This window comes from Bos javanicus, chromosome 5 (genome assembly GCF_032452875.1).
Source record: "Bos javanicus breed banteng chromosome 5, ARS-OSU_banteng_1.0, whole genome shotgun sequence".
Taxonomy (NCBI): Eukaryota; Metazoa; Chordata; class Mammalia; order Artiodactyla; family Bovidae; genus Bos; species Bos javanicus.
The window spans coordinates 106,558,071-106,585,500 of NC_083872.1; the positions used below are offsets into that span (position 1 = coordinate 106,558,071).

General features: G+C 44.9%; 1 protein-coding gene across 4 annotated transcripts in view; it reads left to right on the top strand.

Annotated features, from left to right (window-relative positions):
* The first annotated feature begins 293 nt into the window (after nucleotides 1–293).
* Nucleotides 294–27,430, top strand: part of PARP11 (poly(ADP-ribose) polymerase family member 11) — a 33,736-nt gene continuing 6,599 nt past the window's right edge. Inside the window, exons 1-7 of one of the 4 annotated variants that reach the window (XM_061418214.1) lie at nucleotides 381–522; nucleotides 15,067–15,265; nucleotides 19,392–19,520; nucleotides 20,384–20,504; nucleotides 23,148–23,223; nucleotides 26,734–26,806; nucleotides 26,890–27,020. In XM_061418214.1, the coding sequence (XP_061274198.1) occupies nucleotides 15,071–15,265; nucleotides 19,392–19,520; nucleotides 20,384–20,504; nucleotides 23,148–23,223; nucleotides 26,734–26,806; nucleotides 26,890–27,020 (725 nt within the window). In that variant the 5' untranslated portion in view covers nucleotides 381–522; nucleotides 15,067–15,070. The other 3 variants (XM_061418212.1, XM_061418213.1, XM_061418211.1) reach the window with 3 other exon arrangements.

Below are 27,430 nucleotides of genomic sequence, written 5' to 3' on the forward strand. Positions count from 1 at the left end.
GCAAGAGTACTGGAGTGGGGTGCCAGTGCCTTCTCCGGAAAGCTTGTCCTGCGGGCTATTAATTCTCAGGCCTGTCTACCTCTTGGTCACTACGCGGTGATCAATAAATATAAGAGGAAGAACAGTCAGCGAGGTTCTCTCAGAGTGGACGTTACACTTCAACTGCAGGCCTGGACGTGTGCTTGGACTGAAAACCCTTTAAAAAGCCCAGGACCACTCAGACCCTGGCAGGCTCCGCCCACCCCGCGCCGAGACCGGAAGGGAGCGTCAGGGGCGGGGCGGGCTTCCGGGGACAGGGCGGGGCCGGCGTTGGTTGGCCGGCTGCAGCCGGAAGTCGGGAGGTTTGGGGTCCAAAGACGCCGGCCTGTGACAGGGGAGAAGGAGGCCTACGAGAAGGTTGCCTCTCCGTCCCTTGGCTCCCGGGGACCCTCGGAAAAATCCAGTGCCCCGACCCTGCGGCCGGCCCCTTCCCCTAGGCTCTCTCCGCTCGATTTCGCCACCGCTATGTGGGAAGCGAATCCGGTGAGTAGCCGGGTGGGATGGGGCGGACCGATGGGCGGGGTTGACGGGAGAGGGCGGGCGGAGTTCCCGGGAACTGCGCCCCCCACACCCCGCACCCCTCCTGGCCCCGCCGGCCGGCTGTTGAGTTCCGAGAACGCGGAGGCCCCGGGTTCGGCGGCTCCGGCAGCACCTTGCGAACAGTGGAGAAGGCTTGGTGGGTCTCCAGTGCCGGGCAGGCTGTCTGTCCCGTCCCAGTGATTGATTTGGACTCGCTGTGGTTACTCTGCTCCCCATCCCTCCACACTGTCGTTTTAGACTGCGTTTTGCTGTCTGGCTGGCGTTTCCTGGGCCTCGAACCTGTGAGTCTTCGTTAGGCTCAGGTGTACTTGCCAGCCCTCCACCTCACCCCTATCCAAAGCGAAGGGGCTTTCCCCCCGGACTCTCCCCTGAATGGGCCTAAGAGGAACCGCCGGGGCGCCTTTCCCCTTTTTGATGGACAGCCTGGGAAAACGGGTGGGAGGGGTGGAGGGCGAACGTGTGTTCTTAGATTTTTTTTTTCTCCCCCGGGTGGACAGAAGTGGTGACCTGGAGCGTTCCCCCTGCAAGTCTTTCTCCCTCCGGTATTCGCATTGTGTCTACATATATTTTTATTTTGTTTTTGTACCTTCGTTTAATATGCAGCTTTAAAAGAGAGGAGTCCGTTTGCCAGGAGTATTTCTATTAGTCTCCTGTTAGAGGCGAAGTCGCCTGGTAACACAGTTAGACGCTGTTTACACCTTTGAGTTAACTGGAAAATGGCAGAATCATGTATCAGCGAATTGTTGGCCAAAATATGTGCAGCTGCCCCGTCTATTGAGAGAAATTCCTGAGTCTACTTTAGTAACCCAGTTTCCATATTTGCAGTAACTCCTTTTCTGTCATCAGTACTACATCTTCCTCGTTCCTGGAGTATATTTCCAGGTAAAGAAGAGAGTTATCAGTAAATTTCCATCTGTTTTTCCCAAGTAGAGACTAGTCTGTTGGTCTGGATTTTTTCGCTGCATGTTGTGGTTCCATCCCAGAACTTCATGTAATGATGGTCATCATTTAAGACTTTTTTTTTTGGCTCAGACATAGAATCCTCTAATATAAGGCCACATCAGAGGAAAGTAATTGCCGGGTTTTGATTTTAGCAAAAATAATTGCAGATTGTGAGAATGTATTCTGCTTATATATTCACTTTCGCTGTCATCAGTCAGTTTCATATATTATTATTATGTGTGTGTGTGTGTATTCAGTTTTTATTGGCTGTCCTCTTCCTGGTTTCTCCATAACACATCTTTACTCATCTAAGTACATGTCTTGCTCAAAGTCACATGTCTTAAATCCTTCATTATGTTGTAAGCTCCACAGGGGCAGAGATTTTTGTCTGTTTTGTTTCCTGTGGCATCCAAAGACTAGGGAAGAGAGCCTGGCATATAGTAGGTGCTCAGTAAATGCCCCTTGAATTCACAAAGGCCATTGTATCAAAACTGGGAAGACTCCTTTGCTCCATTTTTTTTTTTCTCTTTCTCCATAACGTACATATCAGAATTCACTATTGGGTCACTGGTGTGTTTGTGAGGGTTATAGAGGCGCTAGTGAATATCTCCTGTATTTAGTTTGTTATGGCATTATCTCACTTCTTTGGAAGGAATGGTTGGTTTTCTCTGAAATCATTCTAGCGATTTTGCTTGATTTCAGTAGAGCAGACTGACTTTTGTTAATTGTGATGAACTTTGCACCTACAAACCCACATTCTTCTTCTGACCCTTGTCTTGCCACTCTAATATGTCTTAATGGTCCTGTGTTTTCTTACTGATACTGTTTTTCTTCCTCTGAGCATATGAATACTATCAATAAGGACAGTTTGTGAAGTGAAAGTTGCTCAGTCATGTCCAACTGTTTGCAACCCCATGGACTACATAGTCCATGGAATTCTCCAGGCCAGAATACTGGAGTGGGTAGCTTTTCCCTTCTCCAGGAGATCTGCCCAACCCAGGGACTGAACCCAGGTCTATTCTATATAAATACAGCCAGCATCCTGCATTTGGGTTTCCTCTGGCAATTTGTTAGTTTCTTTTAATAGAAGAAGCATCTGGATTGTCTGTCCAGCTGTGCTCCTGGAGTAAAAATTAATTTTAATGTTTCTCTAAACCAAACACAATTGGGAAGATGAAAAAAAAAAAAGCATCCTAAAGATAAATACAGATGACTCTGTGTTACCCACCAGTGTAAATTACTGTTTACCATTTCTTTCCATTGAATGGTATAATAAATTCTGCTTTGTGGAGGAAGGCATAGTGAACTGCTTTAATTGAAGATGTCTGCTAATTTCTCCCTGTATTGTTTTGGTAGTATCTATGACTCTGATATGCCACCTGTAATCTGCAAATATATCTCCTCTGGCAAATACACCTCCTGTGTGATACTGTATTCTACTTGCAAGTGTTTTGGGGAGATAACTGCACTGACTCTGGCTGTGGTAATACTAGAAGCAGCCGCCCCTTCCACCTGGAAAGTCCCCCAGACATGTTTGGAGTGTGGAAAATCACCATGCACTTGCAGCATTTCCTTGGGTGGGGGGAAACCCCACACAAGAAAACCAAGGAGCTATAAATAAACTTTATCTCAGCACACAGTTTTATTTTCCTTTTTCAAGACAGGTTGGTGGTGATTCTGTTCAAGTCTTTTACCAGCCAGGCACCGACTGAGGCAGACCCGGTTGACAGGCGGCATGTTCTCAGTTCCAGTGGGGGTTCCTGGCAGTTCTCCACCCACTGGGGGAGGCAGCCCTTGGCCAGTGTCCCTCAGTTTAGGAAAACGGCAAGATCTGCAGAAAGGACTTGGAAGGAGCACCATCACTGCCTGACTCTGCATACCCTGACCTTGCCCTGCCTTTTGCTCTCTCTGCCATTGTCTTACCCCTCTTTGCTGAAAATAGATTAAGTGTCAACATTACATGGGAGGGAGTTCCAGCTTCTCTCTGATGACAGAAAGTGAAAAGTGACAAACGTCTCTTAAGATAACAAGTCATCTCTTGCAGTAACAGGGTCTTAGTTCATAAAGAGTGATAAACTCTTGTGAAATTCCTTTTCCCTTGTTAGCTCGGACGGTGAGAACAGTCTAGTGATGTAGCGGAGGGAGGAGGAAATGACTTTGCCAAGATCAAGCAGGTGGGGAAGCCACGGAACTCTTAGCACCCATGTCCTCGCTGCCTCTGTCCTGCGCTTGGCGGGAGCCGTGATGATGTTTGTAAGTCAGCGCGGCACTCCACCTGCCAAGCCTCCTTTTCCTCTGTTGTTTTATCATCACAGCTGAGCTGCTTCCCGACTTCTCTCCTTTCTCTGTCCAGCATCTTGAGAGAATAGTCTTACACTTTCTGTCATTCTTACTCAAACCTCAGCTCCGCCAGCCCTGCCTCTGCCCCAGCACCTGGCTTGCTGGGAGGTCACCAGGAGCTTACGGATCACCATGCACAACGGCTACCTGCACCCCTGACCCTCTTCTGTCTTTCTGCAGCATTAATGCCACTGGAAGTGTTTCTCACAACCTCCTCTCTCTTCTTTTGGAATTTTCTGGGACTGTACTTCTTTGGATTTCTTTGCCTTCCTGTGATTTGTCCTTGAATCCTGATCTTGGCTTAGCTGCACTGCCTTTTTCTGTCCTGAAACGTTCCACCTTCCCCTTGTTCTTGTCTCGGTGCGTCTTTCTGAACTCCCAGGCTTCAGGTATCACTCTGATGGCCGTGCCTGCCCAATGTATGCCATTAATCCTGACCCCTTCTCTGAACTGGGAGATGGACAGAGCTACTGGTTGTCTGTCCAAGAGTTCACAGGTAGCATGTCTAAACCCAGCTCCCTGAGCCGTCAAGTCATGATTTCACCCCATCAACAAACACGAGATAAACACCTGCTTACTCCAGACACTAGGAAGGGACCAGTGCAAACCTGGACCGCGTCAGAGCCTATCCTCAAGGGCTGGAGGTATAGTTTGAATGGGGCCAGTGTTGCCAGAGGCTGTCTGGGGGACTGGGTAGGTTTAGTGAAGTAACTTACAGTTTGAGCTAGGTGTCCGAGTCACATGATGTGGTCTCATGGAAAGAACAGAGGAAGCAAAATAGCTGAAGCCCGCGAAAGCAAGAGAGAATGACCCGTACAGCTTCAGTGGAGGAGTGACATGGAAGAAGAGCATGGCTGGTGGGTCAAGTCTAGGTGAGGACATCGCGAGAGAATGAGTGTGGAGGGCTGTAGGGGGTGGCAGCTGACATCTGTGGCTGTGTGTGTGTGGAGTAGGCAGTGTCTTTCATAGACGTACCCTTGGGCTGGAGGGGGGATGGAGGTAGGGTGGGTTCCTCGCAGGGAAAGTTTAGACAGTGTAGTGTCTATGCAGACATGTTCTCAAGATCAGCATCCACTTGGGGTTTGGTAACTGACAGGTGCTTCCAGACTTCTCTCCTTTCTGTGTCCAGCGTCTTGAGAGAATAGTCGTACACTTTTTGTCTTTCTTACTCAAACTTCAGCTCCCCCAGCCCCTCCTCTGCCCCAGCACCTGACTTGCTGGGAGGTCACCGAGAACTTTGGCATTGTCTTGGCGTTCTCTATAATTGTTCTGGCAATGGGTTTAGCTGAGCTTAGAGAGGTGTGTGATGTGTGCGATGTTTGGTGGCTGGGGGCAACACTGACTAGTTTACGGGGTCCTCTGGTACTTCTGTGAGGTGGGGAGGGGTGTAAATTACTGTCCTTTGTTTAATGATGAGACAAAGGCTCAACCTTGGGTGCATTTTCTGAATAAGGACAGCCCAGTTTTCAACACAGAGCTTTCTGTCCCCAGAACAAGTGCTTTTCCCATTCCAACTTGGGATGTAGGATTTAGAGTGAGTAGAAAAGACCCTGTGGGGAGGGCTGCAGGAAACCAGAGCTAAAGGAAGGGCTCCTGAACTGCAGAAAATCTTTGTGATGACATCTCTGGGGATTCAGGACTTTCTAGTGATGTCGCCCACGAATAGGAGGAGAAAGACAATGCGGCCCTCCTGGAATTGGCATGGTGGGCGCTGCACAGGGCTTAGGGGTGAGTCTGGTGTCAGGGCAGAACAGTCGGAGACAAAGCTGGGGGTGCGTGTTCATGGTTGAGGCCTGAAGGGATGGCGTGGGGTGGTTCACCGAGGGAGCCCCCCCTGGCCTGGTGCTCATGCAGGGTGTTGAGGCCTTTGGCACGTGCAGCTTCCCCTCCCAGAGTAGACTTGCTTTGGAAATAAGGTCTGAGGTCGCTCACTCATTTATTTAGCACTTACTATAAGCCAGTGAGTTCTCAGGCCCAGAGTTCACAGTAGTGAGCAACCCAGCAGGCCTGGCCCTTGTGGGTTTGCAGTCTATGCAGTGAGGCAGACATTACACCAATAACTGCACCTTAGCGTTCAACTCCAACCATAGTAGAAGCTCTGAAAGAAAAAGCACACTGGAATGTGTAACAGGAGGAGCTAGTGCTGGACTCGGAGATCCATCCGGTCAGGCCACCCAGTGAGAGCTCCTTCTGCAGAGATTTGAGGGACTGAGCAAGGGTTAGCCAGGTACAGTCATCATGGGAGGGGAGGAGGGCTGTTCAGACAGCAGAGATGCCCCGAGCGAAGGCCCCGAGGCAGGAAGGAGCTTGAGAGAGAAGCCATCTGTGGCTGGAACGCCAGGAACCAGGAGTCCGGCCGGTAGGTAGTTAGGAACAGGCCACGTGTGGATTTGTGGCACCTGTTTAGGATTTGACTTTTACCCTCAGAGGAGGGGTTTTACAAAGATCATTCTGGCTGCTGTGGGGAAAATGAGTTCTGTGTTAGAGAGTATGCGAGGCAGAGTGATGGGCTGCCAAAGGTCTCCACATCCTGGTCACCAGAAAGTGTGACTCTTGTCAGGTCACGGAGCAAAAGGGAGTTAAGATTGCTGGTCAGCTGACTAATAATGGGGAGTGTATCTTGAATTGTACAGGTGTACCCAGTGTCGTCATCACTGGGGTCCTTAAAAGCAGAAGATGGAGATAGGAGTGAGTCAGAGGGAGCGTGAGGCTGGAGGAAGAATCACAGATGTGCATCATTGCTGACTGGAGATGGACTTAAGGGAGCCGTAAAGCAAGCAGTGCGATCGGCTTTTAGAAGCTGGAAAAGCCGAGGAAATTGAGCCCCCCAGCAGCCTCCAGGTGGGAACCAAGCCCATCTTAATTTTAGCCTGTGAGTCCCACATCAGACCGCAACAGACCTGTGAGATGAGAAAGTGTGTTCTTATAAGTCACTGAATTGGTGGTGGTTTGTTCTGGCAGTGACTAGAACTTGCACAGATGGACATCTGAAGGACCGTGGGGAGGCACTTAGGGAGCTGTAGTGTGTGGTCCAGGGTTGAGGAGAGCAGGGTGGGTCAACCCAGGTCAACACAGTCACCAAATTGACACACTTATAATATCAGATAACTGTAGGATTCAACCAGCCAGGATGTTTGGAAGATGGGAGCAAGTGGATTCTTGGACTGCTTCAGTTTCTGGAAAGTATCTGTTCCTGTTCTCTTGTAACACCGGTTGTGTTCTTTATATATTCACAATACTAAGGTCAGTCTTCCTCTCCAATGAGTCAGGAAAACCATCAGATTCTTGGAAGAAATCAGAGCCTAGCAATTGAGCCATTTCCAGCATAGTTTGGTGACTTTGTGAAATCTGGTATTGTATTCTCAGCATTAAAACTTGGGGTAAAAAAGGGTTTAGCGATGTTTTGGCCTTGGACTAGTAGGTTGCCGTTATTTACGATGCTGACTGTGTTTCAGCATCACTTCCGTAGGCCTCTGGAAATCAAGCTTGACCATAGGCTTAATCCGTATCACGAAGAAGTGTTTTTAATCTCATCCCTCCCTTCAGCAACTCTTGTCAGCACTTTTATCCTTGGCAGCCGGTAAATCAGGTGGGAAGAGGAATCTTACAGACACTGCCATTTCTTCCTTCAGCGTCTGAAAGCACGTGCTCTGAGGTGGCAGGATTTGCTGGTACTTGGTTTTCACTGTTTCCTTCCACACCCAGTTACACTCGGGAGGCGCATCACTGCCTTCTGAGTGTCCCAGATGTTTAAGCATCATTTAGGAACCCAGCAGCACATTTCCTTGCTGTTTGTATAGCTTGAGCTCTTTTAGTTGTGAATGGATTGCACCTTTTCCAGCCCACATCACAGCCCACAAAAGTATCATTGCCTGAATGAAAGCCAACTTCCCTTGTACCATGAGTTCCCATCAGTAAACAGAACAGAAGGCTGTTGAGTTCTCCTACCCTGTTACATACTACATGTGCTACAAGAATGGATTTGTATTTTCTCTCTTGTAGTCTGTTCAATTTTAAAACTAAATACATGTTGAAACACTCAAGTGATAACAATCGCTCTGCTGTATCATGTGCCATTGATAAGATGTGACTTCCAACAGAGTAATTTAATAAAGAAATTTTGTCAAGAGCTTGTTTTTTTTTGGTCACAGCAGTTAAATTGGGCATTAAATTTGGATTGATAGGTTCTCAGCAATATCAAGACTTTTGCCCATTTTAGCTGGGTAATGCCTGTTTAGCCTGGGTTCCTCTGTATCCTTATCAACAAAGGAGATTGATTTGGGCTCTGTTTGAAAATTGTGTGGAAGTTTATTTGTTTTTACACCATTATATTTGCTGAACACCAGCTTATATGAGCTGATTAACACAGACCGAACATAGGCGTTATGGTAAGAAAATAAAGGATTTTTGTGAAAATCATTATTAAGCTTATATTTCAACTTTGCAAACTGCATGTGAACAAATTTCTTCCTTTACTTTTTTTTCTCTGAAAATGCCTTTGAACTACTTCCTAATTCTTAAGGACCATGTTTTAAAGATGCTAAGGAAGACAAAAAGGGACTAGGACCGAGCACCAGGAACCTGTCAAGTGATAGCATGAATAGATGTAAAGATGCAAACGGTTGAGGATCATGGCCAGAAATCTAAGATGGTTTGGAGAGTGTGATTCAATGAAAACTGAGAAAAAAGTAATTTAGATTAATGGGTAAAATGTTACTGAGAGGTTAAATAAGATAAGGTCTGATAAACGTGCACAGGACTGAGGACAGCTCATTGGAGGTCCTGGCAAGTGCCTGTGTGCGTGCGTGTGTCCGTCTGTGACAGTGGTAGGAGATACTGGGCCAGAAGCTGGCAAACCCGAGTTAGAGTAGGTGTTAGCGTGCCTGGAAAGGGAACCAACAAGCACAGTGTGTGTAGACACACAGTTATAGTTAGTAAGCCTCCACAGGAGAAGAGGCGGAATCCCCAAAGCACTCAACCGAAAAGAAGATTGAAAAAAAAAGATGAAAAGGGGACAAAGAACAGGGGACAAGTAAAAAGCAAATAGCAAGATGATAAACCTAACCAATCAATAATAGTAAGTAATACTCCAAACATCCCAGTTAGAAGGCAGATTGTCAGATTGGATTAAAAAGCAAAACCCAGCTGTAAATTGTCTACAGGAAACACACATGGAAAATGAAGACACAAGTAGGATAAAACTAAATGGAAAGAGATACACAGTGCTAACTCTAGTTGAGAGAAAGAGTGGTATTAATATTATAGTAGGTTTCAGTGATAATGGTATTATTAGTTATAAAGAATGCCATATCCTAATGATAAAGAAGTCAGTTCATCAGAAACAACTTTAAACATTTATACACCCAATAACAGAGTATCAAGATACATGAAACAAAACTAGTAAAACAGTTAAGGAGAAATAGACAAATCCCATTTTAGTTGGAGATTTTAATACTCCTGTCTCAATAATTGATGGAATAAGTAGTTAGGAATGAGCAAGGGTATAGAAGACTTGAACAACATTATCAACATCAGCTTCAGCTGATCAATATTTATAGACCATTAATTACATCCAACAACTGCTGAATACACGTTTATTTTTTTAACTACACAGAGAATATTTAGCAATATAGATCATATATCTGGGCCATGAACGGAGTCTAAATACATTTAAAAGAATTGGGGTCATAGGTATGCTGTCTGAGTGAAATGGAATTAAATTAGAATTCAGTAAACAAAAGATCTGTAAAAATCCTCAAGTATTGGTAAGTAAATAGTAACCTTACAAAACTCATTGATTAAAGAAATAAGGGAAAATAGAACATGAAAACCTATCAAATTTGTGGTATGCTGCTAAGCAGTACTCAGAGGGAAATTTATAGTTATAGCTGCTTATATATAAAAAAAGCCACAAATCAGTGACCACAGCTTCCTCCTTAAGAAATGAGAAAAAGAAGAGCAAATTAAACTAAAGCAGGAACAAAGAGATAAAGTTTAGAGTGAAAATCACGAAAATGAAACAACAGAGAAAATGAAACCAGAAGAAAAAATAGAAAAAGGGAATACAAATTACCAATATTGAGAATGAGAGAGATAGTATCACTACATATTCTACAAATGTGAAAGGATAGTAAGGGGATTGTTATGAACAACTGAATGTCAGTTAGTGTGATGACTGAGATAAAATGGACATGTTCTCTCTAAGACACAAATTACCAAAGCACCCTCAAGAAATAAATCACACAAATAGCCCAGTATTTACTAAAAAATTTAAATTTGTAGAAAAAACTTACCCACAAAGAAAACTGCAAGTGCAGTTGCTTGCCAGTGATTTTTATAAACATTTAAGGAAGAAATAATAACAATTTTGCACAGACTTTCAGAAAATTGAAATTAAGGTAATACTTCACCACTCATTCTATGAAACTGTCACCATGCCAATACCAAAACCAGTCAAAGATGCTATAAGACAACTACAGATCAACATCCCTAATGAATGTAGACACAAACATTCTAAAGGAAATTTTAACAAATGAGACCTAATAATATATAAGGTTAATGCATCATTACCAAATGGTGTTTATCCCCCAAATTCAAGGTTTGTTTAATATTTGAATAGCAATCAGTATGTGCTAATCACTCAGTCATGTCTGACTCTTTGTGACCCCATGGACTCTGTGCCTGGGATTCTTCAGGCAGAATATTGGAGTGGGTAGCCATTCTCTTCAGGGGATCTTCCTGACCCGGGATCAGACCCAGGTCTCCTGCATTGCAGGCAGATTCTTTACCATCTGAGCCATCAGGGAAGCCCAGCAATCAGTATAACTCATCTGCAAATACACTAAAATGAAAAACCATATGATTATTTCAATGCATGCAGAAAACGCATTTGACAAAATCCAGTATCTATTCCTGATACAAGTTCTGAGCTGCCTAGGACCAGAAGAAAACATGCTCAGCCTGAGAAGGGGTGTACAGAAAAGGTTAACTGAACAGGCCTGGGCTGCTCAAACTCTGCACATTCTCAAGAATGTGCAATGACCAATACCTGTTTTCATGACTGTCTTTTGCTGAACTCCAAAGAACTGAACTCTTGGAATTGGTTATCTAATGAGTGTAATTGCATGGTCGCGATCTTCAGCCATGCTCCATCAGTGTCCAGATAGTTTATACTAGCAATGTGATTCATGGTGAGTTCTAACCTTCTGGAGGTCTGGAACTTTGGCAGCTGAGGTGGGTCACCCACACAGGTGCTATGTGCTTGCATGACCAATACCCAGTAGAACCCCTGGACACCTAGGCTCAGGTGAATGTCCTTGGTGGGCAGCACTCTGTTGCCCACAGAGTTTCTGGGAGAATTAAGTGTCCTGTGTGACTCCAGTGGGAAGGGACACTTGAAAGCTTGAACATGGTTCCTCTGGACTTCACCCCATCCAATTTCCTTTTGGTGTTTATTTCACTCTGTATACTTTTACTGTAATAAACTATAGCCATGAATCGACCAACTCTGAGTCCTGTGAATTCTTCTCTCATGAGCCTCAGGTTGACCTTGGGGACCCCTGACACATGGGACATCTATGAAATACCTGTATCTAATATTAAACTTAGTAGTCAAAGACTGAATGCTGCCCCACTCAAATCAGGAATGAGGCAGTGATGCTTGTTGTTTATGTACCTTTATCCTGGAAATTATAACCAGTGTAGTAAGACAAGAAAAAGCACAGAAAAGAAAAAACAGACATCTGTATGCTAGAAGAAAGAAGGAAAGCTTCTGTCTGTATGATGCCTATATAGAAATGTGATGAAATGTCCAGAAGTTTTCTAGAATTAATAAGTGAGTTTACTAAGGTTGCCAAATACAGAAACCATATCCCCAAATCAACATATATCTACATACTAGCAACATTCAATCAGAAATTGAAATTTCAAATGCAGTTCCATTTACAATAGTATCAAAAATAGGTATGAATCTTGCAGAAATGATGTGTGGGATCTGTACATGATGTGTGGGATCTGTACATCGAAAACTATAAAACATTATTGAAAACAGTTAAAGAAGATGTAAATAAGTCAAGAGACATACCTCATTCATGGGTTGGAATACTAAATATTGTTGAGATGCCAGTTCGAGGTAGCTCATTCACTATTCAATCCCAGTCGAACATGAACGGACCTAGACTTGCCAAAGCAGTTCTGAGAAAGAAGAACAAATTTGGAGTGCTAACCAGACCACCTGACCTCCTCTTGAGAAACCTGTATACAGGTCAGGAAGCAACAATTAGAACTGGACATAGAACAACAGACTGGTTCCAAATAGGAAAAGGAGTACGTCAAGGCTGTATATTGTCACCCTGCTTGTTTAACTTCTGTGCAGAGTACATCATGAGAAACGCTGGGCTGGAAGAAGCACAAGCTGGAATCAAGATTGCCGGGAGAAATATCAATAACCTCAGATATGCAGATGACACCACCCTTGTGGCAGAAAGTGAAGAACTGTAAGAGCCTCTTGATGAAAGTGAAAGAGGAAAGTGAAAAAGTTGGCTTAAAGCTCAATATTCAGAAAACTAAGATCATGGCATCTGGTCCCATCACTTCATGGGAAATAGATGGGGAAACAGTGGAAACAGTGTCAGACTTTATTTTTTGGCGGCTCCAAAATCACTGCAGATCATGATTGCAGCCATGAAATTAAAAGACACTTACTCCTTGGAAGGAAAGTTATGACCAACCTAGACAGCATATTAAAAAGCAGAGAGATTACTTTGCCAACAAAGGTCCATCTAGTCAAGGCTATGGTTTTTCCAGTGGTCATGTATGGGTGTGAGAGTTGGACTGTGAAGAAAGCTGAGCACTGATGAATTGATGCTTTTGAACTGTGGTGTTGGAGAAGACTCTTGAGAGTCCCTTGGACTGCAAGGAGATCCAACCAGTCCATCCTAAAGGAGATCAGTCCTGAGTGTTCATTGGAAGGACTGATGCTGAAGCTGAAACTCCAATATTTTGGCCACCTCATGCAAAGAGTTGACTCATTTGAAAAGACCCTGATGCTGGGAACGATTAAGGGCAGGAGGAGAAGGGGACGACAGGGGATGAGATGGTTGGATGGCATCACCGACACAATGGACATGGGTTTGGGTGGACTCCAGGAGTTGATGGACGGGGAGGCCTGGCGTGTTGCAGTTCATGGGGTCGCAAAGAATTGGACACAACTGAGCAACTGAACTGAACTGAATGCTACCTGATTAAAAGATTGAGTATGAAACTGGACTTCCTAAGTGGCACTAGTGGTAAAGAATCCACCTGCTAATGTAGGAGATGCCAGAGACGTGGGTTCAATCCCTGGATCCGGAAGATCCCCTGGAGGAGGAAATTTCAACCCACTCCAGTATTCTTGCCTGGAAAATCCCATAGATAAAGGAGCCTGGCGGGCTACAGTTCAGAGAGTTGGACACGACTGAGCAAGCAACATGACATGAAACTCCACTCAAAACCGTGTATTCAAAATAGAAAAAATGTTTATTAGAATAGAAGGTCTAGAAGTAGGCCCACAAACATGGACAACTGATTTTTTAATAAAAGACTCGGTGGAAAAGGGCGGTTTACTCGGTGTTTTGTTAGAAGAAATGTTTAAGCCCCTGTGCCAGTGAGATTCCCCCCATGCTGATGGATTGGTGTGCAGCCTTGGAGATGTCACATCGGCCCCAGGACCTGCTCTGACCACTCCTGGGTTGGTACAGCCTAGAGCTTGTGCACAGCCTTCCCACTGCCACTGTTGATTCCATGTGGGCTCTTGTTGGCTTTCCCTGGTTCTCTATGTTAACTTTTTGACTAGTCTGCCATTCTGCTTATATCAGAGCTTCTCCTTAATTTCATGAAAAGATTGCTATTTTTTTTTTTTCCAATGATGTTCTTAGGCATGAGGTTCTCTACTCTTTGTTCATGTAGAGCCAGCCCCCTCAGGCAGATACATGGATCTCTGCACCCTAAGCAGGGGTGTACCTTTGCTCCGGTAAATAGAACCCCAGTGTCACTGTGCCTGGAACTGGAGATGGGAGCCTGTTCTTCCCAGAGTGCCACCTTCCTCTGAGTGGGCACTGGGCGAGAGGGGAGATGACAGCCCTCGGTCGTCTTGACTTACTCCTCCTGCCATGAAAACTTTACCCTGGGAGCAGACTAGGTGGAAGCAGTCAGGGCCCCGTATTCACAGCATGTTGGGTCTGGACGGGAGCTTCCACCAAATGAGTGGGGACTGGGTAGAGGAAAGGAGACGAGTCCTTGGTGTTGTCTGCCCGAAATAGACCTTTCGCACGTGGGGGCAGGCAGCCCCTTCCAGGGTGTCGTAGCCCCAGACTAGCAGCTGGACAGAGAGGAAACCCCTGTCTTCTTGTCTGCAACACAGAGCAGGGGGAGCAGGGCTGATGGAGCAGACCTCAGCTCAAAGGCCAGACCCTCCCTTGCCTGCTCTGAGACTTCGTAGATTTTCTTGAGCAAATACTTCTTTTGCTTTATGCTCTTAGGATAGTTTCCAGAGACTAAATGTTGTTGTTCTTTAAGATAATGTCCACCAGTTAAAATGCAGTTTTGTCATTCCAAAAGTTCCACCCTGTTTCTAAGCTTTTGATGCCTAGTTTTGGACCTTCTTCCTATAATAAGGGGGGCTTTCCTGGTGGCTCAGATGGTGAAGAATCTGCCTGCAGTGCAGGAGACCCAGGTTTGATCCTTGAGTTGGAAAGATTCCTTGGAGCAGGAAATGGCAACCCACTCCAGTATTCTTACTTGGATAATCCCATGGACAGAGGAGGCTGCAGCCCATGGGATGGCAAAGAGTTGGATGCAACTGATCGACTAACAGTTCATGCTTTGACACATATAAGAAACAAGGAGGTTTTCATTACCAAATATTATTTCCTCAAGGTGTTATGTTTATACTAACCAAACAAGTGATACTTACTTTAATAAACTCATCAGAGGGTTTTAGCCATCTGGAATGTCATTTTTCTCTCACAGGCCAGGATTTTGACTTTAAACTTATCTTCCACCTGGCCTTTCAATTTGATGATCCAAACTGATTGCTCCTAGGCCCCATAAATATTCCCTTTGGAAAAGCTAGCATTGTAGACGGGCTCCTCCAGCATACGCATTGCACTTGAAAATTTACAAAACGTTTTTTTCCACTTTACATTAACTTTTTTTTTTTCTCCTCAGCCTGATGTGCAGGAAGTATCATTGTCTGCCAGTTAACCAGAAGATCAAGCAGAGTATGGCATCCTGGCTGATCGAACCCATCTCACTGACATTTATTGACTGCCTCCTCTCTGGTGGACAGCTTGTACACACTCCTTTTGTTGCCTATAAATGTATCATAACCTCGATACATTACTTCCGTGGTTACAGTATTTTAAAGGTATTCACTGAAGCTTGACTTACCTCTTTGAGCCTAATTATATACACTAGTCATTCCTTTGGAGGGTGAACTTGTTGAAAACCATACAAGTTAGTCTTGTGAACTGAGTCTATAGAAAGAAAGTCATAACATCTGTGAAGCAAAGCAGTCACATTCACCTTTAGCCCCAGAGGAGAAGAGACAGGGGGCTGGCATCTTAGGGAAGAACCGATGCTCCAGAGGCCTCGGGTATTTCTAGAATCTTCTTTGAACTGCCAGCTGTGTGATTCTAGACAATGTAATTATCTTTCCTCTATTTCGTTTCCCCACCCCCCAACATTAATTGGAGAATAATGACTTCTCTTGTGCCTTGGATTGTGGAGGAAAACATTAGTGTAAGTTGACGAGGAATTTTATAAAATCTGAAGCTCCTTAGGGCAGTGGTACCAGCCTGTGGTATGGCCCTCTCTGTACAGGGATGATAAGACAAGTCTGTCCTGGGCACCCCTCTGACCTGCTGACACACACACAGCTGCCTTTGACGGGCCTCCTGGAAAGGACTTTGGTGAACACGCCCCCTCGTGACCTGGCTCACAGTGTGGTCCTGGGTTAGTGTGACGCACTGCAGCACACCGGTTGCTTGTATGCTGTGTCCGGGGGGCTTTTCTACTTCCCATCCCTTTTCTCCTCGATGGAACTCATAAGCCAAATATTTATCCGAACTATTTCCTTGAAATTCATCCTTCCCAATTTTTCAAGTTATTTTCGGAAGAAAAACTAAATTTAGGTCACTGTTGCTTTCTGTGTAAATGGGCAAATTAGGTGAACAGTAAATCATAAGGAAGAGTAGGCGCTGTGAATAACTTACACAGCTAATCTTAAAATTTAAATCACTGCCTTTATTCCTGGTAAAATATATAAGGTGGAATGCAGGTGCTGTGTGTTCAGCTGCTAAATCACATCTGACTCTGCGACCTCACGGACTGCAGCCTGCCAGGCACCTCTGTCCATGGGATTTTCTGGGCAAGAACACTGGAGTGGGTTGCCGTTTCCTCTTCCAGGGGATCTTCCTGACCCAGGGTTCAAGGCCGTGTCTCCTGCGTTGGCAGGCGGATTCTTTACCTACTGAGCCACACAGCAGAGCCTAAATCTACAGCTCTTGCTCTGAGGGTGTTCTGGTTTTAATTTCTTAGCAGCCAATCCACTTTAAAACATGAAGGGAAATTCCTGAACATAATTACAAAGCATTCCTTGGAGAGAGTTTCCAAACAGGAATGAAAAAATAACAAGCCCCATCCCCTGTGCTCAGGTACTGTGCTTGGTACTCTGCAGGACTGGGCGTCATGTCTCCCAGCAGCCAGGGAAGAAGGATCTTCTCATCTCAGGTCTGTGAGAAGGAAACTGGGCATAGAAGGTTTCTCAACAAGGGCATAGAAGCTTAGCCCAGGTGAAACCACTTCTGGATACTTTAAAGAATGAAATTTTTTCCAAATTACCCAAGTACTACATATTCTTTGCCAAAAAAAAAAAAAAAATCAGAGATACAGGAAATTAAAGTTTTGACAAATCACCAGTAACCGTTTAACTTTGTGTGTGTGTATGATGAAACACACACACATACACACACACACACACACACACACACACACACACAGCAAAGTCTGAATGATACACAGTTAAGTGAATAGTATTGATTAACCGTGGAGAAAGCAGGTGAGAGCCACCAGGAAGGGAAGTGATGGTCAAAGAAGTCTTTAGCTTTATCTTGAATGTTCTGCTTTTTTGCAAGGAGAATATTTTCATATATTAGCTGTGCAAATTTAGTAATTTAAAAACCCTTAGAGAATGAGGACAGAAAGCTACATTCTAGGTAAAGTTGAATCTTCATGACTCACCTCTTTCCCTCTTTTCTGGTGACCTCCTCTTCATCACATTCTCCACCCAAAAGTGTTTAAAACTTTCAAAAATAATAACATGTACATGATATAGACAAGATTATAAAGTCATTGATAAGGAAATATAAGGCAGTGTTCCATCGTGTGGAAGTGCACAGACCCTGGGTCTGCACTGCCTGGGTTTGAACCCTGGCTTCCCTGTTGTGACCTTCTCATTTATAAATGTGGGGTAGTAATAGTACCTATGTTACAGGGCTGTTGTGAGTGTTGCTCGTGCAGTACTGGGGACAGCATCTGGCACCTAGGAAGAGCCCATCCTATAGATCAGTCCTGGGTGTTCACTGGAAGGACTGATGCTGAAGCTGAAACTCCAGCACTGGCCACCGGGTGCGAAGAGCTGACTCATTTGAAAAGACTGATGCTGGGAGGGATTGGGGGCAGGAGGAAAAGGGGACGACAGAGGATGAGATGGTTGGATGGCATCATTGACTCGATGGACACGAGTTTGGGTGGACTCTGGGAGTTGGTGTTAGAGAGGAAGGCCTGGCATGCTGCAGTCCATGGGGTCGCAAAGAGTCGGACACGACTGAGCGACTGAACTGAAGTGAACTGAACTGAAGAGTTATATAAGGGTTACTATTATTACTATTATTATCCTAACATTCAGAGAAAAAGCCGTGTTAAACGTATATCCATTTGGACTTTTCTGTGTGTATGCATATACACGTGTGCATATATAGACATATACACATTTATGTGGGTAAAGATAGATGTATATTTTTATTAAAATTGGATCATACTGTTTCCATTTATTATAGCCTTCTTTGTACTCTCAATACTATATTTTACAAACATCTTTCCATGCCACTAAATGAAATATGAAAATTAATTGCTTTTTTTAAAGATACGCCACACAGCTTGCAGGATCTTAGTTCCCTAGCCAGGGATTGAATCGGGCCCTGGCAGTGAAAACTCTTCAGTCTCAGCCGCTGGACCACCAGGGAGTTCCCGAAATACGAACGTTTAAAACAAAAATCAAATGTGTCAGTATTTGGTTTTAACTAGTAGTGGTAGCGTGGATCCTTCAGCCAAATACATGAACAGAGGATAAGCCACATTTCTTGGCGCTAAACTGAGAAGCTGGAGTGCTTCTTGGTGCTGATACAGCTTGCTTAAGTGGTGGCAGGGACATCGATGCATCCACCCAAGTGTCTGATTGATTGTCATATTTGTTAAGCAATGATCGTCAATATTTTTTTTTAATTAAACACCAAGATTTTTTAAACAGACTGTGGACAGTTTAAGTGTAAAACTAAAATTTGTGGTTTACTTCATAATCGCAGACTGAATCGAGGCTTCCCAGGTGGTACAGTGGTAAGGAACCTGCCTGCCAGTGGAGGACATGAGAGATTTGGGTTTGACCCCTTGGGAAGATTCCCTGGAGAAGGAAACAGCAACCCGCTCCAGTGTTCTTGCCTGGGAAATCTAACAGAGGAGCCTGGCGGGCTCCAGTCCTAGGGTCGCAAAACAGTCAGACGTGACTTAGAGACTGAGCATGCACACTGAAGCTTTCCTCTTTTTTTTCCTAAACAGCCCACTCTGGGAACTTCTCTTATAAGCAGTTAATCCAAAACCTCCAAACTGTTTGTCCAGCAGTTGCTGCTAAAAACTGGAACTTTATGTTCCATGTCTGATGTGCAAATGTGATATTCATCATTTTACATGTTTATCTTCAGAGCCAATATGCAAGACACTATGCTGTTTGTCAGCATCAGAGTTGACATTACAGATCTTTCTGAGAAGAAAAATGATGTGTAGAAACTTCATGGTGTCCAGTGGCTAAGACTCAGTGTTCCCAATGCAGGGGGCCGATGTTCAATCCTTGGTTCGGGAATGGGATCCCACATTGCCACAACCAAGATGCGGTGTGAATGCTAAGTCACTTCAGTCATGTCCGACCCTTGGTGACCCTATGGACCGTGGCCTGCTAGGCTCCTCTGTCCATAGGGTTCTCCAGGCAAGAATACTGGAGTGGATTGCCATTTCCTCCTCCAGGGAGTCTTCCCCACCCAGGGATCAAGCTTTCGTTTCTTAAGTCTCCTGCATTGGCAGGTGGATTATTTACCACTAGCGCCCCCTGGACCTGCAGCCAAGTAAATATATTAAATAAGTAAAAATTAAAAAAAAAAGTAATGTGTAAACAGCGCACTGGTTGCTAAGAAAACGATCTCTTCCTCTCTCCGGCACTTCAGGAGATGTTTCACAAAGCAGAAGAATTCTTATCCAAGACGACAGACAGCGAGGTGGATGAGATGGACACGTCAGACACACAGTGGGGCTGGTTTTACTTGGCGGAGTGCGGCAAGTGGCACATGTTTCAGGTAGCGCCCCTCTGGGTGGGGCGGGGGTTAAACGCGGAGCGTCGTCATGCTCGCGTGAAAAATCAGTAGAAGCTGCACCCGCCAGAAACCAAACCTTAGGGAAGTCAGAGAGCGGAACTAAAAAAAAAGTCAAACTCTTCTGGCTCCTCTCCCCTTCCCCAGATTTTCAGTGTTTTCTTAGAAGGTACGGTGTATGTTTTCTGTGTGTCCAGAGGGTGAGCGTGTCTGCGGGATGAGCGTGTCTGCGGGGTGTGTGGGCTGGGCATGTGTGCGCAAGGCCAGGCCTGGTTTGGTGGACAAATGATCAGGGAAGAGACCAAGCCTGCATGAAGCGCCTCTGTGCTCCCAGTATCAAGTCAGAGGGTGTAGATATGTGTTCTCCTCCAGCCTCATAGCAGCCTGAAAGCAGATGCTAACACTCTTTTACAGCCAAAGACTGGGAAACTCAGGAAAGTTAATGTAACTGGTCCCGAGTCACACAGTTAATTAACAGTTAAGCTGAGACGTGAGCCCACACTCAAAAGTTTGTGGTCTTTTTTCTTTTTTCACTTACAAGGCTACTTAAAAGATTTGATTTGAGCCACTTAAGATGTGTCATTTTGGCAATAATCTGAAAATATTGCAATACTTTGGAAAAAGGCCTTATAACCAGTCGTTAAAGTTTTTTTTGTGTGTGTGCTGAAAATCCTTAAGCCTTTGCCCACATGTTGTCTTAGCCGATTCTCCCCATGTGTTGGTGACTAGGACAGGTCAGCAAGTTTCCTCTGTCCCTCCATTCTCTGTCTTGTCCCCCAGTACCTGCCTCTGTGGCCAAGCCGTTTCTGTGAACAGCTGGTAAATGAATTTTCTGGTTTGTCTTAAAGCCGGATACCAACATTCAGTGTTCAGTTAGCAGTGAAGATATCGAAAAAAGCTTCAAAGCAAACCCTTGTGGCTCCATTTCTTTTACCACTTCCAAATTCAGCTACAAGATAGACTTTGCAGGTATGTTTTTTTCCCCTAATAGTTGTGTGTTCTTAGTGTGTTGATATGGTGAAATCTACAGTTCTGCAGATCAGGATTAGTTGATATATTAATATTTGCAAATAGCAAAGTGAACCCTTTTTGTAACACATAAAGATGCCTCTACAAAAATTCAACATTTACGATCTTTTGGATTTGCCTTTTATAAAGGTGTGTTCATATGCTTATAGATACTGATATATATTGAGAGTTTCGTATCTCTTGAGTTCATATAATGTTTCTCACCTAAGGAAGACAAAACGCCTCTAAGCCATTGTGTTGCTCCTTATCCTTTCAGTCTCTTGAAATAGGTAGGAGCCATCAGGTGATTTCAGGATCAACCAGAGCAGTTATGTGACAAAGTCCTAGGTGGCCGGTTCTAGTTTTAAGGCCAAAGTTCAGCCAAATGACCCATCTCTTGGTGTCTTGCCTAGAAAACCACTCTTCAGTGGACATCGCCTTCAGCCACTTTCTGATTTCTGGCTCTCTCATGGGTTAGCCAGCTAGTCTGGAAATCAGCCCCACTTGGATTTCATCTGTGATGAAATTAATCCAGGATGGACATTCATCTGTGATGAAATCCAAGGGCATGCTTTTAGGGACCCCTTGACAAACCTCTTGCACTCACACTGCCTTCTCCAGTTGCCAGCCTCAGCTGTTTACTGCTCAGAGGCAAACAGGACCTGGAGGGAGGGCGGCTTTCTTAACAACAGTGCCTTTGCGCTGCCACACAGCTCTGTCATCCAGGTCAGGTGTTCTTTCCTGGTTCCTGAGAGTGGAGTCCTTATAACAGTGAGCGCTGGCTGTGGTGGGGGGTAGGGGGCTAGTGAAACTCAGGAGATTCCCCTAGAGGAGCCAAGGCCCAGACATGCTGAAGGGGGTTAAATTGTCCACTAAGACATTGATGCAGCCAAGTCTCCAATGACTGCTATGCCCCCAGAGTTGTTTATTTGTTTTTAATCAAGAGTTAGTGCTGACTACGGAGAAGGCAATGGCACCCTACTCCAGGACTCTTGCCTGGCAAATCCCATCGACGGAGGAGCCTGGTAGGCTGCAGTCCATGGGGTCGCTAGGAGTCGGACACGACTGGGCAACTTCACTTTCACTTTTCACTTTCATGCACTGGAGAAGGAAATGGCAACCCACTCCAGTGTTCTTGCCTGGAGAATCCCAGGGATGGGGGAGCCCAGTGGGCTGCCATCTATGGGGTCGCACAGAGTTGAACATGACTGAAGCAACTTAGCAGCAGCAGCAGCAGCAGCAGCAGCAGTGCTGACTAAGCATAGCATTTTTTACATTAGGCAAATTGGCTGCCTTTAAGGGGCCCGACACTTGTCTTAGACAGAAGGTGCTGGTGGACGCGTGAGGCTGGTGCACACCTGTCAGTGTTGAAGCTGCACTGAGACGTCATGACGTGCAGACCTCAAGCTTCACGTGGAGGGCAGGACTCATCAAAGTGTTTGGTCGGTGCTCCAACAAGCCACGAGTCTTTGAAAGAATACTTTCTAGTGAACTGTATCTGGGGGAGCATTTCTCTTGGACAGTGCAGTTTATTTAAAAAAAAAAAAAGTCTATCAAAGAACAAGAGTCACATAAACACCAGCTCACACCCCTCTATGTAATGACACTGTTTCGAAAGTGTAGGTATTAGCATTTCCCACGTACATTGGCAAAATTAGTCCCCATCATTTTGTCACAAGCCAGCTCAGCTTCTCTTTATAAAAAAACTGATGAGAAGTAAGCTCAAGACAAGCTGGTATAAGGTGAAGGCATCACAGGCTTAACTCCGTGTGCTGAGACGACGTTGCTTTCTCACTGCGTGGTGGCTGTGCCAGCGTGTGCAGAGCCTAGGTGTACAGGAGGGGTGAGCACACTTCTCACAGCAGCAGCCCGGCTGCGTGGACCACCTCATCTTGGCGTGGGATGACATCCACGTAGACAAGGTGGTGAACTGACCAGAATCCCCTCGGTAAGACTTAGCGCCTACCTCGGTGGGGATGATGAGGCGGACCTGGCAAATACCGCCATGGCTGAGAAAGAGAGGAGAGAAGAAAGTGATACATCAGTCAGTCCATTAGCCTCTTAGCACTGCATCCCTCGTGTAAGTCTGTATTGAGTCTAGCTAGGTTTTCTATTGTTTTGGTTTAGGTGTACAATTTATAGAGAAGGCAAGGAATGTACAAATTTTTGAAACTGTGAGTTGTGCAAGTTTTATCATGGTAATGTATCTTTTTTGTTTTTGTTGTTATGTCCAAAATTTTTGAAACAATCAAACATTAAAGAAGCCAGTCAGAAGATTCAGTACTTTCTTTCTCTTCCTAGTACTTCTAATTTTCCAAAGTTGAGAACCCCTCTCTGTTCACGTGTTTGACTCAAGCACGGTACGAAAAGGAATAGACCCTACGTACTGAGCCGCGTGTGAGGGTGGCCTCCTTCTGTGTTAGCTTAGATCAAGCAGGGAAGCTGATAACCAGACGTGTGGTCAGGTATCCCTAATAAGGCTGGTGCTGGCAGCTGCTCCTGAAGCCCGTGGTCCTTGACCATCCGATTGTGCGGCTGCAAAGCTTCGTGACGTGGCGTCGCCCAGTGTGTTCCCGTGACTCACCTCTTTGTCTCTGTGCACAGAAATGAAGCAGATGAACCTCACCACGGGGAAGCAGCGCTTAATAAAAAGAGCCCCCTTTTCCATCAGTGCTTTCAGGTATTGTGGGGGGAATGGGCTGCAAAAAGTGGGCTGTCTCTCTCTCTCCTCTTCTTTAACGTTTGGCAGAGAAATAAGTAGACGGAGAATGTTTTGGTGGGTTATTTAATGATCTTAATATTAATCTTTACTGAATTTCACATTTGTTGATGCATGAGCCGTACTGTTATTTTCGACTGGCATTTCCTTTCCTGTCGTCCTTTTCATTTCCCTTAGATAGATGTATTTTTCAATTCTTTAGAGCAGTTTGAGCGGTAGTTTAAAAAATGCCTAATGATCTCTACTATAAATCCTTAAAATAACCTACCAAGGTAAGCTCAAATTAGCTTGGAAAGACTCTCCTGGAACCATCCAATTATTTGGGTTGTAAATCCTGAGTAATTACCCACTTTGTCTTCACCTCCACTGAGCCCCACTGAGCAGCTCCTGGAGGTAATTTCAGATCTGCAGTGACTAAAGGGGGCCTGGGGAGACAGGAGTGCGTGGGACGGTGGCCCAGCTGCCTGCTGTCCTATCCTGAAAAGCTATGAATGCCTTGTTGTGGTTTAGTCACCAAGTCATGTCCCACTCTGCGACCCCGTGGGTTGTAGCCCCACCAGACTCTTCTGTCCATGGGGATTCTCCAGGCAAGAATACTGCACTTGGTTTCCATTTCCTCCTTCAGGGGATCTTCCTGACCCAGGGATCGAACCCACATCTCCTGCATCGGCAGGCAGATTCTTTACCACTGAGCCACCAGGGAAGCCCTGCTATAAATGCCACAAGAGAAACGAGAATAAATAGGTGTTATTCACATGAGTAAAGTTGAAGGGAAAAACTTTAGGGCGTGTCTCCTATTATTGGGAATGATTCCTCAATCAAGTCTTGAGATTCCTGTTGTTCAAAGAATTTAAAATGAAACAAACAAAAAATGCTGTTTAATAGCATGTGATTTGTAGGAGATGCCCATTTGCTTCTTCCAAGGAGATGTTTTGAAAGGATTAAAGAAAATAGTTTTTGAAGTTTCTCTTCTTGGGACTTTGGTCATATATTTTAGGATCATGATTTATAAGTTATGCAAGTACTTGTATAATGAATACTCTAGGAAGGGAGAGAACTTTACTTCCTTACTAGCTACATTATATCCTCATTCTTAAGTACAAGGAATTTAAGAAAGGAATTGCTTATCTTTAGAAAGTATGTAATCTGAGAGAAAAATGAGACACGATAATGAAAAATGTTATAGTAATTGTATGTCACTATATCTGGTGTCCTTTTGTGGGGAGAGGCATGTAATGCAAGGCACTTTGTTCGCTCACAGACCATAGCAGCCATAGCACAAAGACAGGAGATGGGGGGAAATAACCAGAACGGAGTCCAAGACGCAGGATAATAAAAGGAAGAATGGTTAGGCAGGATACAGACGAGCAATGACGACCAAGAGGTGTTGATACACAAATGCTTGTGTATTGCGGGAATACACCGAGTGCTTATGACATGCAGAGTGAATAGCACATTGCCTGTTGGCAAGAAATTTGCAATTAACCAAGGCTGTAAATATTCAACAAATAAGCAAACAAAAATGTTTCACATAGCTGAAAGACACTTCTGTCGTTGCTTAGTCACCAAGTTGTGCCTGACTGTTTGCAGTCCCATGGATTGGAGCCTGCTAGGCTCCTCTGTCCATGGGATTCTCTAGGCAAGAGTATTGCAGTGGGCTGCCATTTCCTTCTCCAGGGGATCTTCCCAACCCAGGAATCGAACCCAGGTCTCCTGCATTGCAGGCAGATTCTTTACCACTGAGCCACCTGGAAAGCAAAAAAGATACTTCAGGCAAAGTGAAAAAAACAAACAAAAAACAAAGAAAACCTGGGAAAGGTATTGTTACGTGGTATCACAATCTCTGGAGTATATGAAGCACTTTGAAGAATCTCTAAGTAGAAAACCAATAGCCCCTTAGAAGAATAAGAAAAGAATTTGTGCAGTTCATGCAGCCTCACTTATAAAAAAGAGAAATACAAATTATACCAGGTTATTTCTTACTATCAGATGGACAGAAATTCCAGAATCTGGTAACACACCTCTTCGGAGAGGTTGTGGACAAGTAGGCATTCTCTACATTTCTGCTGGGAATGTCAATGACTGTAGCCTTCGAGGAGGGCCTCTGGAAAGTTTCTGTTAAAGTCAGGAATAAATATATTCTTTGACCCAGAAATGCCATTCCGAAAATGTTATCTTAAAAGTTGACAAGCGGCCATGGACAATGACAAGTGGACAGACTTGTTCTCTAGCATCCTTAATGGCAGCAAGAGTTGGAAACAGCCAAATGTCATCCACAGGGAACTTGTGGTCAACAGGAGGGGGTGTGTCCGTGCACTGGGGTACCTGCATCAGTAGAATGCACGCCTTCATCCTCCAGTGTCCAGAGTGTCTGTGTGTGCCAGGCTGTGTGCTGGAGAGTTCTCTCCATGATACAGAAGGCTCTCTGAGAACATAGTGAAAAACATAGAGCAGCTACAAAAGACAAAGGAATATGCTGCCATTCCTGTGTGCAAAACAAACAGACAAAAAACCCCATAGGTTTGTGTTAACCTAAAGTTCTAGAATACCCAAGAGACTGAAAGCAGTGATTACTTGGCATGGAGGCAAGAGGTGAGAACCAGACCGGGGACTGGAGAGGGAGGGAAGCCATCCACCACTCACTCTCTTACACCTTTACTGTCCAGTCGCTGAGTCATGTCCGACTCTTTGCGATACCATGGACTGCAGCACGCCAGGCTTTCCTGTCCTTCACTGTCTCCCTGAGTTTGCTCAAACTCTTGTCCCCATCTTTAAATCACGATTGTGTGATGTCCCCAAAGGTAAAACGAGTTAAAAAAATAAGTTAAAGACAGGCTAGAAGTTGATACATTTCTTCCACAACTTCCAGTCACCAGACGGGATTCATGTATCAGTTACAGCCTTCTGCCATCAAGCTCCCCAAGGTCATTGTCTTTTTCTGTGTTCACATCCAGTGGCTTAAACGTGGTAGATGACTTTGCCAGCTTCTGCTTTGGGTGAATTAATTAGGACCGTGCAGGGGCCTAGTGGACAATAAAGAGAGAAAGGTTTAGATTTGAGTTAATAATAGATCTTGAAGGACATTGAACATGTAGCTGAGGGTTCTGAGTAGTATTTAATAGACACTAAATCTGTTAAAGGAGTTTTATTTTAATCAAGAAGTTGATTTTCTTCTCAGAAATTACTTTTCTTCACCTAAAGTCTTCCTACCTTTAAAAGAAACTCTGGCAAATACAGGAAAACAAGATCGAAATAATATCGTTTTTGAAGTTTACCATCAGATTTCTCAACGCAGCCCCTAAAAAAGTTGCACACAAGCCAATATTCAGTAAGTGTTTTAAAATAAAGAAACCAAGGACGACACTGTACTGCTTTTGTCACATGATAATTCAGCTTGGGAGAAAATGTCTGAGTCGTTGACCGTGATTATAATCAGCTTCTAAAATGTTGTTTTGTCTTTTCTGCTCCAAGTTACATCTGTGAGAACGAGGCCATCCCCATGCCGCCACACTGGGAGAACGTGAACACCGAGCTGCCCTACCAGGTGAGGGCAGCACCCAGCGACCACCCGCCCGCGGGAGAGGTGGGGAAGAACCCCGGTAACACAGTGCCATCTTCTCTTTCCAGCTTATTCCGTTGCACAATCAGACACACGAATACAATGAAGTCGCTAGTCTCTTTGGGAAAACAATGGACCGCAACAGAATTAAAAGGATTCAGAGAATTCAAAACCTAGACCTGTGGGAGTTCTTCTGCAGGTGAGACCATTTCCACTCGGAACCCTGCTCCTTGGCCTCTGAGACGTTCTGCAGCCTCAGAGACGGCAAAGCACAAACGCTCAATGGTGTTCACCGCCAGCGGCACCCCGTGCTCTTCTCCACGTGTTTTGACCTGGTTTCCCAGCCTCTTCCTCATCCCCAGGGACAGCTGCTCTGTAAGCTGCCAACTTCCTGTACAGCAGGGGTCCCCAACCTCTGTGGTCTAATGCCTGACCCCCTGAGGTGGAGCTGTTACAATAATAATGAAAATAAAGTGCACAATACATGTCGTTCCCTTGAGTCATCCCGAAACCATCCTCCCACCCGTGGTCCGTGGAAGAAGGGTCGTCTTCCACAAAACCGGTCCCTGGTGCCTGAAAGGCTGGGGACAGCCGTTCTTAGGCACAGTT